This window comes from Trachurus japonicus, chromosome 20, assembly GCF_045865225.1.
Source record: "Trachurus japonicus isolate A0001 chromosome 20, Traja_1.0".
NCBI lineage: Eukaryota > Metazoa > Chordata > Actinopteri > Carangiformes > Carangidae > Trachurus > Trachurus japonicus.
Genome location: NC_140926.1, coordinates 26,687,297 through 26,707,530, shown reverse-complemented (window position 1 = coordinate 26,707,530; position 20,234 = coordinate 26,687,297). Strand labels below are relative to the sequence as shown.

The 20,234-nt window shown below is 42.8% G+C and overlaps 1 protein-coding gene across 1 annotated transcript; it reads left to right on the top strand.

The window, feature by feature from the left end:
- Positions 1 to 131: 131 nt before the first annotated feature.
- LOC146967034 (aspartyl/asparaginyl beta-hydroxylase-like) lies at positions 132 to 19,508 on the top strand (the record flags this gene model as incomplete). Its single annotated transcript, XM_085764027.1, has 21 exons — positions 132 to 213; positions 826 to 939; positions 1,345 to 1,380; positions 4,480 to 4,524; positions 5,350 to 5,379; positions 5,456 to 5,488; positions 5,645 to 5,680; positions 5,792 to 5,830; positions 5,963 to 6,058; positions 7,685 to 7,726; positions 7,836 to 7,921; positions 8,142 to 8,228; positions 8,319 to 8,469; positions 9,350 to 9,486; positions 9,595 to 9,693; positions 10,585 to 10,674; positions 13,103 to 13,240; positions 13,329 to 13,464; positions 16,916 to 17,007; positions 18,001 to 18,134; positions 18,522 to 19,508. Coding segments are annotated over 21 exons (1,854 nt in total), but the record flags the coding sequence as incomplete, so codon positions are not given.
- Between the last annotated feature and the right edge of the window lie 726 nt (positions 19,509 to 20,234).

Genomic DNA, 20,234 nt, shown 5'->3' with positions numbered 1-20,234 from the left:
TTGCACAAGTGTTTAGCAGTTGTGCTCCACAATGACACACACCTGTCTGATAATCTTCATCTTCAATCAGCTCCAGTACCAGTGAGAGAGGAGCTTCAGTCCTTTTATACAAGCTGTTTGACCTGTGACCTTTTAACCACTGGACAGGGCTGAGAGAGGCTGAGGCAGCACCACAGAGAGCAGACGGAGGAGAGTTACCTGAGGAGAAGACAGGTACACACACACACACACACACACACACACACACACACACACACACACACACAGAGGTTGTGACTCTGTGCTGACACTGACCTGATGTCAGGTGTTCCACTCCTTCCAGCTGTAGGGTGTGGCTGTCTCAGCCGATCTCAGCTGATCACTGATCCCAGCTCTGTCAGATGAGACAACACATGTTACACACACAAAGCCTCAGCTTGGCGTGTCATGGAGGCCAAGCACAGCTCCACCCTGCTTCACTGTCACAGAGGGAACCAGCCTGCTGGAGTCAATACTGCATCTGATCAAATATTTAAATCCACATAATTAAAAAGTTTAGAAAACCTGGAGAGAAATTTACTAGGTGGTTTTGAGGATACATTTTATGAATCTCTTTTGTTTTCAAATGTTTTACAGACAAAATCAGCGTTAAAGAAAAAACTCAAACCCTAAAGTCCCTAAATCACATGCTTCCTCATAAACTCAGGAGCTTCTGTTCATTGCTGTGATTTCACACATGTCAGAATCATGAAAAATACAAGGTGAGGAGGAGTTTGTGGTTTAAAAAAGGTAATGTTGCCATGCTTTATTGCTTCTCTTTGTTTTGTATTGTCCAAAATGTAGAAGGTGAAGTAGCCAACGAGCCTGTGGCTGAAACAGCCAGTCAAGCTGCAGAGCTGCAGGGGAATGAGCCGTCAGAGGCCGCGTCGCCTCAAGTCCCCCCTGAAGACTATGTAACAGGTGTGTGTTGCCTGCTTCACTTTATTTGAACATATGAAGTAATAAAATGATGTTGTGGCTCTAAAAATCTTTACTACCAAGACACGTGGCAGAATTAAACATCAGGAGAAGAGTTTATACATCATCAGGAGCAGCAAATGAATTACTATGCACACTACTAACAGCAGCAGCAGCAGCAGCAGCAGCAGCAGCAGAGCCATGTGTGGTTTGAAAAGCCTCCTTCTACTTTTCCTACTTCAGATCACCTCCTCTCTATATCGTCAGGTTTTTAGCTTACACTTCTACTGATGCTACACTTGAGGCTTGTGCACACACTGCCTTTTGCTCAGACTCTGTGATCAGATGATTGCTGACATGTTGATGTCATGGAGGTAACACTGTGGCCTCTGTCTGTGTCTGATCCAGTCTCTGGATCTCAGGATGTGGAGTCTGAAATCCAAGGTTGGTGCTGCCTTTCACCGTGGCTGAGAAGCTGCTGCATGTGTTCACCACCTCATCGGCATGATGATACATTAACAAGCTGCTGCATGTTGATTGTGTTTCCACACCTCTCCATGTCATTCAGTCACAAACATTTCTTCTGGCGGGCCTCTAACAGTAGTTGTATGTTTATGTCAACACAATCGTAGAATAAAATGATGAAAAAATGTGATGGTTCCTGGTAGAGGTAAAGGGGTGGCAGTCATGTAAAATAATCCCATTTTCCATCAGAGAAATGAGAATTAGCTTTCTGTGTTTATCTGAAATCTACAGCAGAATTCATCAAATCAAATCAGACCAAACTGAAATTGTTAAATACAGAACCTTAAATAAGTCAGCTGCAAGTTGCACAAATGTTTAGCAGTTGTGCTAAAAGAAGTATTTTGTATACAAATTACTTTTTTTTATTATTATTATTTTTTTTATTATTATTATTTTTTAATTAGTTTATTATGTCGAAGACAATCCCAATTTATCAAGTGTATCAATAACAGTAAAAAGGGCAGCTTTAGCCAACATGACTAATATCCTGCTGTAGTCCAGATGACAATGGGCACCCTAAAAAGCAAAATGCAAGCTATTAAAAATATGCAAAGACACAGTAACAGTAATACATGTCTATCAAGTCTATTAATGTAAGATTTAATTGATGTAATTTAACTGACTAAAGGGATTTTACTCTGACCAATCTCCTAATGAAACATAACAGTGACATGAGCACCTAACCCTCAGGTGATTGGTCCCTGGCTTGTTCCAGCTTCACACCTGGCCCCATTTCAGAAAGCAGGTTTAGTGAAAACTCAGGGTAAGTTGACTACTTGAAGGAAACTCTGGATTTTTGGTTTCACAAAGTTCATCTTGACTCTGAGTCAGTTACCAGGGCAACATACTCCGTTAACCTAACCTGCTCTCTGGCCAGCTTTCTTCACTTAACCCTGAGTTTCTCCTCTATGTTAGGCCTGCAGGCTGAAAGCAGAAACCAGCTGATATCGAAGCAAAAATACTCCACAGAAATCTCGGTCAGGAGAGGATTATTAGACCCAGAATGTTTAATCACTTCCTGATGAGTCATTGTTTGAGCAATTCCATTTTTCTGCATCGTCAGTGGTTTTATCTAAACAATATTCTCAGCCCTCACATCACTCACATAACACGTTGTGGACATGTGCCTTTTTCCCAGCTACTTCTTTGTGTTGCACTTAGTTTTTTCAACATTGGTGACACTGAGCATGTGTCCAAGGCAATTATTGGACTGTGAGAAACCTCACTGGAACATCTATTGTATTGTTCCCAGGAAAAGGACCCTCCAGACTCATCAAAGAGCACTTTCACAGTTGGAATAATTAAAGTTGTATTGTGTTCCAGGTGTGATTCCATGCACAGACTATATGGACGTCCTATTCACGTTATAATGGAGATAAATTTGAACATACAGTAAACACACATTTGGAGACTTGCATTAAATTTATGAATGAGCAGCTTGTGTGATGATATGTATGAATGTTTGCGTGTTGTTTGCAGGCATAATCGCCTCAAAATTCGTTCATCCCTCTGTCCATTAACTTTATGAATGAGCAGTGTGATGATGTGTATGAATGTTTGCGTGTCCACACATCTGCCACTAGTACTTTTCTGAGGCATATTGCACTTTAATCATTTTATTGTATGTTTTTAGTACTTCTCTGCTGCTTTTCCCCTGTACTGTTTTTGTCTTTGTTGTGACGCAGCACTGCTCTCTGTCCGAGAGAAATTTCTCCTTCGGGAGACCAATAAATGATTTTGACTTTGATGTATAAAGACATTAGGTGTTGCTTTAAAATAGACAATATTAAATACTGGCCGGGTTGGGACAGCTGAAAATATACTTTGTTTTACTACTAAAATATATCACTTGTTGAATACAGCCACTGAATGCTGTTTAATCACATTGAACAACATTACAACGGTTCGTTATAAAATTATACCATACCTGTTTTAACTATAATTTAGTTTCTGACAATTATACATACCTGCTGTATGCACAAGCGCACACACACATATAAAGGCAATATAAATGTTGGATGAGTGGATCACCTGAGATAAAACGTTTTTTTGTTTGTTTGTTTTTTCATTTATTCTCACGTATTGACTGGGTCAACACTTTCATACCATGCAAGCTCATGTTTTCTGTTTTTCTCTTTTTGAATATGTTCATATTCTGCATCAGCATTCATTCTGTATCTAAAGGTGCGTTCCAGGCTTTTGAACCCGTAAGGCACGACTTCAAGTCACCAGTTATGACTTTGTAGCGTTCCATTCAAGTTAGGAGTTACAACTGGGAACTGGGAGTAGTGGTGCGTTCCAGGCAACCCGTAACTTGTGTTTTTCCGACCTGGTCCTATGGTTACCAGTTAGAACGTACAGTCAAACTCGTAACTTCCCACCTGTGAACTTATACTAGATCGACCTACTCCCAGTTCCCAGTTAGTAACTCGTAACTTGCCTGGAACGCTACAAACTCGTAACTGGTGACTTGAAGTCGTGACTTACGGGTTCAAAAGCCTGCCTGGAACGCACCATTAATCGATCTACAGTAGTATGAGTTCACAGGTGGGAAGTTACGAGTTTGACTGTATGTTCCAACGGGTAACCATAGGAACAGGTCGGAAAAACGCGAGTTACGGGTTGCCTGGAACGCACCATCACTCCACTGGAGAGAAGTAAGAAGACTTGTTGCCGTGGTGAATCATGTTATCTGTGTTCTAACCATGAGGGTTTTTGATCATAGCGCGAGCTGAACTCAGGGTCAAATGAGCTCAGAGTTGATTGAGCCAACTGTTATCACCAACTCAGCTCAGGGTTAGTCAAGCCAGAGTTCAGGTTGAACTCAGTTTGTTAACCCTGCTTTCTGAAACGGGCCGCTCTTCTGTTGGTGTCTGGGTTACTCATGAGTCTAAATGTTAAGTCTTCCCTACTCATCATCCTCATCTTCCAGCTCTTCCTCCTCACCCTGTTCACCTGCTACAGGACTGTCTGTTTGTCTGTGACTGTAGTTGATTAGTATGGTTTCTGTATGTCCAGCTGCTGTCCCACTCCCTCCTCCAGTGGAAGATGACTTTGTACCAGGTCAGTTAACCACAGTGTTTCCTTTGTATTTCCTCTACTATTAAAGGGATAGTTCACCCAAAATTCAAATTTCACTCATTATCTACTCACCCTCATGTCAACTAAGAGCTGTGAGAATTTTCAGAGTCCTCCGTGCCTTCTCTGAGTTACAGGGGGGTCCGCGCAGCAGTATTTGTCCATATAATGGTTGTGAATGGATACCACTTTTCTTTGTCCAAAAAGACACAGCAAAAAACATCCAAATACCTCCATACTGCTCGTCTGTAATGTCCCTCTTGTATTGAAGCCCCAACATGAGAAATTGTTCCGCCAGGATCAGCAGTGAACTGAGACACTGGGAGCTTCCGCTACAAACAAGCTTAAAACATAGACTTATTGAATTTCTTTCGGAACAATTTCTCATGTTGGGGCTTCAATACAAGAGGGACATTACAGACGAGCAGTATGGAGGTATTTGGATGTTTTTTGGTGTGTCTTTTCAGACGAAGAAAAGTGGTATCCATTAACAACCATTATATGGACAAATACTGTTGCACGGACCCCCCCCCCCCCCGTAACTCAGAGAAGGCACGGAGGACTGAAAATTCTCACAGCTCTTAGTTGACATGAGGGGGAGTAGATAGTGAGTGAAATTTGAATTTTGGGTGAACTATCTCTTTAAAAAGAAAACTCACCTTTCCGCCTTGTTTTTTCATAATATGTTATTCATATGAGTTACTATTATGAGAAGATGATGTTTCTATGTCATTTTTTCCCGTCACTCTGAAAACATAATACTTCATTTACTCTTCAAACTTTGTTCATGATTATGATTGTCTGTTACAGATGATCCTCGAGACAGTGCACATCCATATGGTCAGTCAAATCTTTTAGCCTCACTAGATGTTTGTACTTCCCAGAGTAATTGTTCTTTCTTTTTTCCTTGTTTCAGATGAAGAGGTGAACACGATTGACTCCACTGGAGGTGAGACTTGAACCTAGAAACCACAGCAGAATTACAGGTCTTCTTTTCCAAAGAGTGGTACTGATCATTTGAATTAGATGATTATGTTTATTACCAGCAAAACATAAACATGCAAAGAAAGACATTCAATAATGTTTTGTGTGTTTTCTACTCTAGTTTTGGTGGAGGAGCCGTTGGCGGAGGAGAGTGTAGGTGAGCCACACACAGTGAGGATAGACGACTGCTTTGGTTTAGTTGATCAGTATGTTACTTTGGTGTGGTTGAGTCATTAAGCTTCCTAATGTTTTTCTCTTTGTTCTAAAGTGGAGTCCGCACAGTATTTGACCAACTCACAGGAGGCAGGTACAGTATCACATTTTTATTGTCATTTTTATTGTGGTGTGTGAATGTACCAGGGGACAATGTCCAGAAACATGTGATGGAAACGTCATGAAACTCCTAAACTTCATTGAAATGCTGTTTATCTCCTGTCAGAGCCAGCTGGAGAAGCAGAGCACCAGTCTGAGCAAACAGAACCTGAACCACAGAATGAGCCGGCTATAGAGGCAGAGAGCATCCCAGAGGCTGAGGGTGAACGCACGCACGCACACGCACGCGCGCACACACACACACACACACACACACACACACACACACACACACACACACACACACACAAAACATTTATTTAGGTGTTTGTCTTGCCTTCTGGCCCCAAAATGTGAGAATTGACAAAAAAAAATCAGTAATTTTCAGACCCTAGGTTGAAATCCATGTGGTTTTACGAGCTGTTCCCTCAGTTGTCTGACAATGATGTAATTCGTTTTCTAATTTTCATAACCCCACCCCTAGCTGGTAGCAGTAGAAGGGGCGGGACGAGCAGTGGTTCATTTTCATTTAAAGGGACAGACACTGAAAGCAGCCGTTGTGAACAGGGCTGTTTAGAGAGGATGAAAAGAGCTGTGATATTTGATCCTTGGGGGATTTTGACCAAAGCATGTCACAGACATGTCTTTATATTAAGACACCTGGGGACTATTTTAATTTGTGGAAAAGGGGCATAATATGTCTACTTTTAATGTGGACTGAAATTATGGAAGGGATAATGACCGACAAGGTTCGATTATCAGGAATTAATGGATGACGATAAAGGAATCTTAACTTAATGACATGGAGGCGTGAACCATCCAATGCAAAGTCTGGTTTCACAAGGCCAGTGCACTTCTGCTTGTGAGCCCAATAATTTAGAACTGTCATCAGGCAATTTGACCCAAACGTGCTGTAGATGTCCTATCACCTCATCAGAAGTATTCACCCAGACCATGGTGTAAGATCCTGTGATGATCAGTCTACTGATGGATTGGGTTCCTGCTACTCAGTATGCTTTTAGTGTGCTCCTCATTTTTAAGGTGCTTTGTATTATCTGGTATTTTTGTCTTGTGCACAACAAGCATCTTGAAAGCTGCTCTGTAACTAAAAAATCCTTTGTCCAGGGACAGAAGTGACCTTGACTCTGGTCAGCTTTAAACAGCTTGCAGCACAGTTCTCACCTCAGCACAGCTGTTTGTTCTTACCTCAGTTGTTATTCTTTGGATGTGTTTGACAAACATTGATTCAAAGAGGAGATAAGTAGTAGAAGCTGAGGAGATTAAAACGTGGGTCTGCTTTTTATTAAACTCTGATGTAGTATCAGATCAGTCAAATCGCTAACAGAGCTCCATTCAATTCTTGAGTAGAACTGGTAATACAGTGATGTGAAGGATGGTTTGGTGATGTTCAGAACAGGGACTGGGTTAAGGTGTTGTGGAGCTTTAGTTTCATTAGGATGTTGTGTATTTGTTGAGCGCACTGAGCGGCCCTGTGATTTCACCTCAGCCTCAAACAGCCCAGCTAATGCTATGGGGCTGTACCACATGGGAATGTGACTGTGTTATCAGCATTTGACACAGGTGACATGTCCAGTTAGTTGGTACATGACGATAACCAGTACAGACTTACAATGACCGCATGTATCCTAATGTAACAATGTCCAAACAAAGGGGGCTCAAGATGAAGCCCTGTAATTAACCCTGGGTGAAATATTTCCAACATATCCTGAAGAGTATCATGCTTAACATTTTTACAATCCATCCATAGTTTGTCTGTCTTATAGAGCGATCAGGCTGAATCTGTAAGAGACCTCACATTAAATCTTAGTCTGTCTCCTCTGTGTTGCAGGGACAACTGAGAAACAGCCTGAGGACAAGCTCAAAGAAAAAGGTAAGAAGTGGTGTGAAAGTGTTTTATCCATTTATGCTCTGCCTGGTCATCCCTTCTTCCTTTGTGATTTTGATCCTGTTCGCCCCCCTTTTTTCTCTTTCTCCTCCAGCAAAGAAGAAGAAACCAAAATTGCTGAATAAGTTAGACAAAACTATTAAATCAGAGATTGATGCTGCGGAGAAGCTTCGCAAGAAGGTACAGACATGACTGACTGGATGAATAAACTTTATTTGTCACTATATCAGCAGTACAATGAAAATCAAGGACTACATAACGATGATAAACAAAAAGAATTCAAAATATGAATGACACTTGAGACCTGTTAGTTTGAGCCAGAATGAAAAACATGAATGTCTCTAATTTCTGCATGTCTCAGTTGATGCCTAATATTCATCTGCCCCTCTCTCTGTTTCAGGGCAAGGTGGAGGAAGCATTAAAAGCTTTTGAGACTCTGGTGCAGCAGCATCCACAGAGCCCTCGTGCTCGCTACGGAAAGGCCCAGGTGCTGCACAGTGTGACCAGACAAACTGCAGCACAGTATCAGCGGTCCCGTGTCCAGATGTGTGGATAATGATGATATGTTGACTTGCAGGCGGAGGACGATTTGGCTGAGAAACAGCGAAGTAACGACATGCTGCAGAGAGCCATCAACAGCTACAGAGAGGCAGCCGACCTTCCTGACGTCACCCCCGACCTCCTGAAGACGACCCTGAAGAGACGGGCTGAGAGACAGCAGTTCCTAGGTAACACAATACTGACTGATGGCCTGCTAGAGCCACCACTAGATACATTACTGCTTATCCTGCTTGTCATAGTTACTACATGAAATAAAAGGGTTTTTTCATGTCTGAATTAAAGGGATAGTTCACCCAAAATTCAAATTTCACTCATTATCTGCTCACCCTCATGTCGACTAAGAACTGTGAGAATTTTCAGAGTCCTCCGTCCCTTCTCTGAGTTACGGGGGGGGGGGGGGTCCGCGCAGCAGTATTTGTCCATATAATGGTTGTGAATGGATACCAACTTTCTTCGTCCAAAAAGACACACCAAAAAACATCCAAATACCTCCATACTGCTCGTCTGTAATGTCCCTCTTGTATTGAAGCCCCGACATGAGAAATTGTTCCACCGGTCAGTGCAAATCACACGAGATTTGCACTGACACAGGAAGAGCAGTGAACTGAGACACTGGGAGCTTCCGCTACAAACAAGCTTAAAATATAGACTTTTTTTTTTTTCGGAACAATTTCTCATGTCGGGGCTTCAATACAAGAGGGACATTACAGACGAGCAGTATGGAGGTATTTGGATGTTTTTTGGTGTGTCTTTTTGTTACAAAGAAAGTTATCCATTCACAACCATTATATGGACAAATACTGCTGCGCGGACCCCCCCCGTAACTCAGAGAAGCCACGGAGGACTCTGAAAATTCTCACAGCTCTTAGTTGACATGAGGGTGAGTAGATAATGAGTCAAATTTGAATTTTGGGTGAACTATCCCTTTAAAGAGCATTAAAGTAGAAAGTAGAAATGTGCAAGAAAGCTGCTGTCTTTCTTACTTGAAAGCAGAATCAGCTCTCACATAAGCTGCTGTTCATTCATAATTTTCTCTCCTTCTGTCAGGTCGGATGAGAGGGTCTCTGGCAACTCTGGAGAGGTTGGTTCAGATATTTCCAGATGACATCAGTCTGAAGAATGACCTGGGCGTCTCACACCTGTTGCTAGGAGACAATAAGGGCGCCAAGAAAGTGTATGAAGAGGTCTGTGTCCACTGTTGGTTGTTAAACTCAAAATCATCCATTCATGTTTGTTAGTGACAAGAGTGTATTTGGTTGTTCCTAATTTGGCTGTTTTTCCTCTGTCCCTAGGTTCTGGCAGTTGCCCCTGGCAACGGCTTCGCCAAAGTTCACTATGGTTTCATCTTGAAGTCAGAGAACAAGATTGAAGAGAGTATACCATTCCTAAAGGTAAACAAAGACTCACTCACTCACTCACTCACTCACTCACTCACTCACTCACTCACTCACTCACTCACTCACTCACTCACTCACTCAATATACATGCATTGTATATGTGCATGTATTCTCAGGACACTCAGCCATAAACATACCCACAAATAAGGTGATGGGAAGGTGGACAACATGTGTGCATGAATTGTAAATGTGCATTTGCATACAGCCTGATCATGCTCATCACATTTAATTTATATGTCACACTCTTATTTTAAGAGTGAGTGACAGTGATGAGCCGTTGCTTCCTGGCTTGTTTGTTAAAGGTGTACAGAAATGGCCGTTTGTCCCGTTTGTCGCGCCGAGTTGTCACGAGCTGCAACACGAGTTTACCCGAGTAAGGAAAATGAATTTGATTGGTCGTTATCGAGCGGGCGGGATATTCAAAGTTTGGGGTGAGCCCGAGCTCCGTGTGTGTGTGCGTGTCTCAGACGTTTGAATGACGGATTACGGATCCAATATCAGTGGCTAGTGAATCGTGTACAGGCTGACGTATAATCCGTGCGCCTGCATTATCCAATACGAAAAAAAAAACTACACTAAAATACATACTTTCATCACGGATTTACTCAAAAATAGAATTTTGCACAAAGTTTGGCCTACATCGTCTGATAGATGAGTTATTACACTAATTTTATGACCCAGAGTGGGCTCAAATTCAATTTTCTTTTCTGTACACCTTTAAGGTCTGTGTGTTGGATCAGTTTCAGTTGTACATTGAGTTAATGTATTGTGAATATGAGAATGTGTTGTCATCTTGTTATCTTTCATTTCATCAGCCACACACATTGACTTATTGCAACAACACAAACCTGTAACTCTCATGTTTTCTTGTTGTCTTCTCCACAGGAGGGTTTGGAGTCAGGTGAACCAGGAACAGATGATGGGCGCTTTTATTTCCACCTCGGTGACGCTCTGCAACGGGTTGGAGACAACAGCGTGAGTAACACTCACATAGGTCTACACACTCACTTCCTATTTTTACACTTAATTCTAAACACATGCAGAATAAGTTTTAAAGTGTCAAGAGTTAATTTCAGTCCTGCAGTATTATCTATTGGCCAGAAGGTGGTGGCAAAGAGTTAACTAGATGTAGGCTGAATCCAAATGTCCACACTGTAGGTGCTTTGTTGTAAGGTTTGACACCACAGAGGTTGAATTTGGATTTGTAATAGTGCTTGTTATTTGTGAGTCTGTGATGTGTCACGGTCTCCATGGTTAGGCGTGCCTCAAAAACCACTTTGTCTGTGCAGGAATCAAACCCATAGCCGTGTTGAAATTATTTGGTACTTTGGTACTGCACATATCCCCCAACCGCAGACATACTCTCTCACCCACGTGCCTTAAATGTAATAAAAAGATAGAAATTGGTAGGCTACCATTACTCATTGTTTTTGGTCATGTTGGAAACTGCAAATGTATTGGTCTAACGTGTTATCTGAAATAGAAAATATATTGAGTTTAAAACTGGAGATGGACCCTATGTCTCTCATATGGGGCCTTCCAAGCCGACACTTAACATCAAAACATACTGGCCCTCGTTTATCAAACGTGCCTACACCAAAAAAATGGGTGTACACCAAATCTACCACAAGAATCTGCATTTATCAATCTGAACGCAGAAATCTCACGCCAGCTCTGACCAGGTGTACACACTTTTTGAACCAGTGTAGAAGATGCAGGAATGAGTGCTGCTGTGTCAGAATGATTATTAAACCATAGAGACCTCATGTTGTTGTTGTTTTTATTAGTAAAATAAATACGATACAACCACATATTCATCAAGTTCGTGTTGAAAACTTAGTTGACTTTTATTTTGAGCAACTGAGGTGAATTAAAAACCAGGATATGACAGATGCTCATGAATCAACTGCGTAAACACAAACAGTCGATGACAGACCTGTTAGGTTGTTAGACACAGACAGAAACGTCCGTGATCCTGCAACAGAGCGATGATCGGCTGCTCAGTCTCTTCCTCTGCCGGACAGCGGAGCTCCGACTGAGGAGGGAGACGAGGGTTGGTTTTGTCTCCTGTCAGCGGGGATCGGGGATCGGGGATCGGGGATCGGGGATCAGGCCGGTGTTTCACATCCCTCCATCAGCCGAACCATGCCATCAGTGCTGACGGTTATAAAGTCGCGTTCGCGGCAATAATCAGGCTCTGATTTCTCAAACACTTGTGTTTAGTAAACTGCTGGAACATTTCATGAGATCGCTGGGTTTCCTGACGTGGTCGGTGATACGTGTGTGTGCAGCCTCCATCCACCAGTGACACTTGTATCAATCACATAAACTAACAACTCTATTAAAGATCCCATATTATACTATTTTTACTCAATTTCACTCAGCTGTTAGACGTCCAACTAAACTGTATTCGAAATGTATTGCCCCAAACTGATCCGTAGTCCTGAATGTCGGCTGTCTAAAAGTCGCTCATATGAGCTCTACTGAGAACAAGCTGTTTCTGTGCCTGCACCTTTAAGGAACATGGTTACTGTACACGGCAAAGATTATTACCACTTTATGACTTAGAATTGGTCTGTATTTCATCAATTTAGCTCAGGAGTTTCTTGCTGTGCACTGCAGCCATAGAAATAGACGTGGTAGGTGTTTTTCGCGCTGAGGGGCCGGCCTCACTCCTGTCATGACATCACCACAGGAGCTGAGTCTGAACAGCCTGTTTTAGCACCGTTTTACCAGTCGCTGGGCTGCAGAGTCCATGCAGGACCCGTTTGCTTTCCTCATTGTAGGAGTTGGTAGGCTCAGGGAGGATCAGTTTATGTATGTAGAGACCAGAAAAAACACGTTTTTCATAATATGGGACCTTTAATGTCCAGATATTTAATGGTACCGCCCTCTCCCTGTTGAATGTGGTAAATCTCTTCTTGGCCGTCTTCTGTGTCTCCATGTGGTAAAGGGGGCAGGACGAGGCCTCTAAAGTGAATATATCGGGGCGTGACATTTAAATCACGATCTTTTTCAGCCGCCAGATTTATCACCACCACGCCGGTTCTACGCCGAAATCAGCAGCGTACACACTTTTAGTAAATGACACGTTACGCACGCTGATACTTACACCAGAATCTAGATCCTTCACAAGTTTGATAAATGAGCCTGGGCCAGTATCTTCACAACATCTCATTATACTGTACATCATTGCATAATTTTTCATGATTTAAATCTTATATTGAAAATATATTGCATTATTTTATGTATTGGTAATTCTAAACGTGTCATTCTCAAACCGCCAGATATAAAAAACCACTGGCATCTCCCAAGGTTTACAACCGCATTCAGTTATATCAAAGAATGTTTTACTTAAAGAGGAACCGTTGTAAACACCAGTGGTGTGTTGTTGTGTCTGCAGGCGTATGACTGGTATGAGCTGGGGCACCAACGAGGACACTTTGCCTCAGTGTGGCAGCGCTCTCTGTACAACGTGAATGGACTGAAGGCTCAGCCCTGGTGGACGGCTAAAGAGACCGGATACACCGACCTGGTCAAGGTGCAGTGGCAGACTGTGTGTGTGTGTATTGGCATGTGTATGAGGCAAGTTTCTGTGTTTAAATGTGCGTGTGTTCCATGTGTTGTAGATGTTGGAGAGGAACTGGAAGACAATCAGAGATGAGGCTCTAGCAGTGATCGACCAAAACACAGGAATGTTCGTACCTGAGGAGGAAAACCTGAGAGAGAAGGGGGAGTGGGGCCAATACACACTGTGGCAACAAGGTACAAACACACAAAATGTAGAGAGCTGTTCAGGTCACACTGATGGTTATTTTTTGCATGGTTTTTATTTATTTATTCATTCTTTAAACCTATATTTTTGGGGCATTTTCTCTCTTTATTTGATAGTATAATTTGAGAAGGACATATGGAGGCAGAGAGAGGGGAGTGACATGCAGTGAAAGGGATTTGAACTCAGGCCGACTGCAGCGAGGACTGTAGCCTCTGCTTATGGGGCGCCTGCTCTACCCACTGCGCCACACGACGCCCCTTTATGCCTTTATTTGTACAGATTGTTCCGGCTGTTGAAACACCTCCATGCTGCTTATTCATTTATATATTACTGGTACTTTATGGTCATGTTTTATCTTTACAATAGGTTCTTTTCATTTGCTTGTGACAATGACATGTTACATGTTATCTGTTGTTGTCCATCTGTGTATTGTGTTTAAATGTCTCTGTGTGCATCTTCCTGACTGCGAAACCCATTTTCCCTGTTTTGGGACAATAAAGATATGTTGACTTTATTTTAAAAGGGCAGCTGAAAGACAGGAAATGGGGTGGGAGGGTGACACAGCTTTACAACGCTCCAACATTACAGTACTGTAAGTTAGGGCTGCCACAAACGATTATTTTGATAGTCGACTAGTCACCGACTATTTTTTTCGATTAGTCGACTAATCGGATCATACGTAAATTGAATGCAAAACATACAGATTATCGCACCAGCATGCAGCTGCTCTTATATAACCATAGCTTTCAGCTTGAAGTGTTTAAGGTATATGCTAACTAAAAATAAAGACAATTAAGATGATAGTTCATTAAACATTTAATGAAATATGCATCTTTAACTGTAGCATAAAGTGCAAACAGCTGAGTAAAATAAGGATAAGGCACTGGCCTAAACAACACCAAAATAAATACTTAAAGGTTTTTTAGGTTTTTCTTTCCTTCATTTGTCTCTGGCATTAAACATAGCTACATTTAAATAAAATGAGGTGGACACCTGAAACTAAGGAATTATTCACAATAATAAAGTTTTGGTAGGCTTATCATTCAAATATAACTTGCTCAGTGTAAATAATAGTCGTTCTGTTAAAAAAAATCGAATAGTTTATAAGACAATCGTCTTGTCTGAAAAAAATTAAATGTTCCCTTTTTACTGTCACAGAAGGAGAAACATGGAAAGACTCAACAGAAAGTTCTGTGTGAAACTGTCAAATGAAAACAAGTGAAACTGAGGTGCAGCTCAAACTCTGCAAGGTGTGGACTGTGATGAGAAGCTACCGGAAAATATTGACGTAGTTTTACGCCGGGAGAGAAGACTTGCTCGTTAAGATGAGCGCTCATTACCAGGACGCTGTGACCGGACGCGGTAACGTTCCAATATTCTCCAACACCGATCTCAAAGTCCGCGATTTTATTTTTAAATGAGGAACGGCTGTTTTTCAGTCCGTGATTTAAAACGATGGACCGGCGGTACCGCTCCTAGTAGCTACCGCTTCTCATTTAAAATGACACAGAGAGAGAGGAGAGAGAGAGAGAGAGAGAGAGAGAGGGTGAGGAGCGGCGGCGGCGACGGGGGGGGGCGGGGGGTTACACCGGTGCCGCTTGATGAGGGACAAGACCGGTAGAGAGAGAAAAGAGAGAGAACACCTATGTGTAGCCTACTGAGTGAGTGAGTGCACGTGTGTATGTGTGTGTGGTGGGCGGCTGCGGCGGCGGCTGCGTGTGTGGAAGGTGCGGCAGCAGTTTTGAGAGAAAAACAAAATTAAAAAAAACAAAACAACGACGCATCGACTATTAAATTAGTTGTCGACGATTTTAATAGTCGACGTAGTCGTGACTAGTCGACTAATCGTGGCAGCCCTACTGTAAGTATTGATGAAGCTTGGTGCTGTAGCTCCAGTCCAGTCAGGTATCCGTCATGGGGGGCCAGTCAGAGACGACAGCTCGCTCATCATTCACCTCTCTCCAGCTACTTTTACCAAGAGGGGGCATCTGAAGGTCTGAAGATCTAAGATTGATTCCTTCAGACAGACACGACTTGACCATCCCATAGCACCAGCTCCAAATACACCCCTCTGTTCCTGTCAACAAGTATCTAATGGATGATCCCTGTGGCCCAGTCTATCCACCTTTTTCTGAACTTCACAAACGGAAGCCGGTTTAGCTCTTCCCGTGGAATTGTAGGTTTACGTTTCCATGGTTTCAGTAGCTGTCATAGTCGTGAGAAAACACATTGATCTATTAAAGGGATAGTTCACCCAAAATTGAAATTTCACTCATTATCTACTCACCCTCATGTGGACTAAGGGCTGGGAGAAGTTTCAGAGTCCTCCGTGGCTTCTCTGAGTTACAGGGGGTCTCGGCGTAGCAGTGCATGTCCATATGACGGTTGCAAATGGATACCAACTGTCTTCGTAACAAAAAGACACACCAAAAAACATGCAAATACCTCCATGCTGCTCGTATGTAATGTCCGTCTTGTATTGAAGCCCCGGAATGCGAAATTGTCCCGAAAAAAATTAAATAAGTCTAAATTTCAAGCTTGTTTGTAGCGGAAGCTTCTCGAAGCTCCTCTTACTGGTCCGTCAAATTTGGACGAACTGGGAAGAGGAGCTTCGAGAAGCTTCCGCTACAAACAAGCTTGAAATATAGACTTATTTAATTTTTTTCAGGACAATTTCGCATTTCGGGGCTTCAATACAAGACGGACATTACATACGAGCAGCATGGAGGTATTTGGATGTTTTTTGGTGTGTCTTTTTGTTACGAAGACAGTTGGTAGGTATCCATTTGCAACCGTTATATTGACATGCACTGCTACGCCGAGACCCCCTGTAACTCAGAGAAGCCACGGAGGACTCTGAAACTTCTCCCAGCCCTTAGTCCACATGAGGGTGAGTAGATAATGAGTGAAATTTCAATTTTGGGTGAACTAACACTGGATTTTAACAATGGATATCACACAAATCTGAGGTGGATACACAGTACAGATGTTTTAAAAAGTCATCAGGATAGTTGTGTAACAGGACTTAGAGTATGAGCCAGTTCCACAGCGTCATCCCGGTGAGAGAGGCTCAGTAGACAAACAAAGTGCAACGTTGAGCGCAACCGTCAGCTGTGAGGACGGTGCTGCTTAAACAAGACAGACACAGCAGAGCTGCATGAGCCGGTGGACAGCGCAGGACATCTGTGTGATATCCAGAGTTAAAAGCCAGCGTTAATAGATCCACCGCCACTATGCTATGGAAACCATGGAAACATAAGCATACTGTACAAGAGCAAATCCGGCTTCATCTATGAAGTTCAGAAAAAGGTGGATTCTACACATACAGAACATTCCTTGTGTGCTGGTAATGAGAGCAGTCACACACACACACACACACACACACACACACACACACACACTTCCTCAGACTGATGAAGAAAAACTTGACTCTGTGTTCAGGGAGGAAAGCTGCAACTTCCTGTCAGGGTGTTCCAAAGACCTGCTCCCTGCTGGAGAGATATCCTGAAGCTACAGGCTGCAAGAGAGGACAGGTCAGCACACACACACACACACACACACACACACACACACGCGCACACACCAATTTTGACTATAATACACGGTAAGATGTTTTGTTCACTGAAAAGCGACCCTGGGTTTTTTGAAAGGCGCTATATAAATGATCAATTGTCTGGGATTATTATTTGAAAAAAGAAGGATCATGTGTGAGGAGAGTGGAGACAGCCTCAGATGTTGTTGTTTCTTAAATGTCAGTGTGACCCTCTACAGTAGTAAGTCCCTGGAGGATGAAAATCAACTCAAAGCATCCCATCAATGTCTTTACTAAAGAAACATACTTCGGGCAAAATGATCTATCAGAGACATTAATAAAAACTGTTATCAGTTATAAAAGGCAGAGTGAGGAGGAAATCATCCTCAGTGCTGCAAGAAGCTAAGAGGACATGGTGACCATGGTGACCAGATGTCTCCATTTACAGTCAGGGACAGTCCCTGTTTTGGGTCAGAACTTCATATTTGCACCAAAGTGAGTCTAAAAACTACATAATGTAACGGTTACAAAGGTCAAGAAAGAACAGATTGTTCCCTTTTATTATCTCGACTCATAGATAATAAAACATGATATTGTAATGGTGTATTGACCACCGAATGGGAAATGTTTGGATTTCAGAAAACTGCTCAGGAGGGAGAGTTTGAGTCTTCAAGACAATTATGGCATTGTATGAAGACTCACACAGATACCAGGGGATTCATGACCAAAAACATTCCAATCTACCCCAATTTCAAACTTAAAAGCAGATTATCTGTAAACATCTGGGCTTTTACCCTCTGAGCTGTGACAGCTTCCAAACTCCAAATCTCAGAATAACTGACCTGATCCCTTTATACAGTCTGACATCAATTAGACCCAAATAAGTGATAATCTGTCTGAGGTGATCTGGTTTCATATGCCCCTGTTTCCCTTATCGTGTGTGTGTGTGTGTGTGTGTGTGTGTGCGTGTGCGTGTGCGCGTGTGTTTGCACAGATTAAGTTCTCAGTGATGCAGCCAGGTACTCATGTGTGGCCTCACACCGGCCCCACTAACTGCAGACTCAGGATGCACCTTGGCCTCGTCATCCCCAAAGAGGGCTGCAGGATCCGCTGCACCAACCAGACCAGGTACTGCATTCTTCCTCATCCTCCTCTTCTTCTCCTCTTCCTCCTCTTGTTTGTCTTTTTCACTCTCCTCTTGTTACCTGTGTGTTGACCTTTTGTTTTTCTATTCTAAATTCTCCTCTTCTTTTAACTGTCGCTGCTGAGACGACATCATTGTTTGTGTAGCTGCAGTGTGTTGAGCTTTCAGAGTCACGTACATTACTTAAAGGGATAGTTCACCCAAAATTCAAATTGCACTCATTATCTCCTCCCCCTCATGTGGACTAAGGGCTGGGAGAAGTTTCAGAGTCCTCCGTGGCTTCTCTGAGTTACAGGGGGGTAGATGAAATGTCATCATTTCCACAATCTACAGACATGGCTGACTTCTCCTCTTCCTCTTGTGTCTTTCAGGGACTGGGAGGAAGGTAAAGTCCTCATCTTCGACGACTCCTTCGAGCACGAGGTCTGGCAGGACGCCGACAGTTACCGGCTCATCTTCATCGTGGACGTTTGGCACCCGGAGCTGACGCAGCACCAGCGCCAGACTCTGAGCCCCATTTAGATTGGACAAGAGCACAGACCAGGAGACAGACGGACGAATGTGGACTGCAACCATGGTAAGAATCTTGAATGATTCTTCCTCTGTGGATAAAAAGTGCCAGAAACACTGACTGCCTGAACCTGAGAGGGACTGGAGAACTCTGACTGATGAACTGACGGGACTTTTATTTTTGTGGGGGGGTTTTTGTGGATAAACTACTAAAAGTACAGAAGACTGTCGAAGGACTGAAGGATTGAAAATAAGAAACCAAACATACTTCTTCTGGCTAATACTACTGACTTTACAACCTCTCAGCAACAACAGCCGTATGGTTCTTGTTGTAGCCCTGTTCCGACCCTGTTCGGACCCTGTGGTTCCATGGTCATGGCCATCTTTGAACACTATGGAGGAATGTATTTTCCATCTCTGGGAATAAGGCAGGTGTCATTTCCTGGTGTTTTATTTTTTACTGACAGGTACAGAAGTTACAAAACTAGCTCTCTGGTGTTTTGGAAATGAGATGTGGCACAAGTATTGAACACTAAAATGAAGAAATGTAGGAGGGAATGTCCTTTGTTACTGTTGAAATGACAGATGTTGCTGTGTATGAACTAAGAGAGAAGCTGTAACTTTAGCTCGACCACCATGCATCTTTTCACTTTATCCAGCTGGGTTTTCAGTTTCACTTTCTCATCACTTTTGCTCATAAACATAAAAGATGATCTATATTTATATTTAAAAAAATACAGAAAAATTGCAACCACAAAAAGAAAGTGTGTGTTTGTTTCTCTAGAGAGTTGAGCATCCATTTGTTCCCCTTTGAGCTGAGCTGGTCCTGATCCCTGAGGGTTTGTATTTAAGCAATATTACCCGAGAGGGTGTGCTTTAACGTCATTTGAGCACGACAGTGATGCGGTCAGGACCGATGCGCTTGCGCCGAGGTCCGCAAGCATCACCGAAGTGCTCAAATTACGTTTAAGCACACCCTCGAGGGTAATATTGCGATTATACAATTACCAACAAAATAAAGCGTATAATTAAATAAATATTCATGTTGATGGACGTTTTAATCTCAAAATTTAAAGTTTTTTGCGAGTGTGCTTCCCGTTTCCATGGAAACAAATGGGGTCTGACTAATACAGGGATGCAAACAGCGCGCCGAAAAGCGAAACTCGCTTTTTTCATGACCAATTAGGTGACTTGTGTGAATCGTTCAGATCCGAAGAGTTTTTGTTTTGAGGGGGGGGGTCTCAGCGTCTCAGCTGGGGTCAGTAAAATGTTTTTCTAACAGGCTGACAGTGACAATCACGTGAGGCGAACTCATTCATGGTCTCTGATTATACTGATAACAGCCGACCTCCAATGTAGACGCGCGACATGCACGCACGTTACCCAAAGCGGTGACGCCGTTTTTTCCCCCCGTGCACGTCCGCGGCGCACAGCTCCGCGGACATGCACGGTTCCCTACGTTGCTGTGTCAGGCAGGTGTTTCCATGGAGCTCTGCCCCGTTTCAGAGGTGAAGGAAGCCCTGAGTGGAAAGACGTCGCCTCCGCGATGTAGAATGTGTTCAATTAAAGTGAAA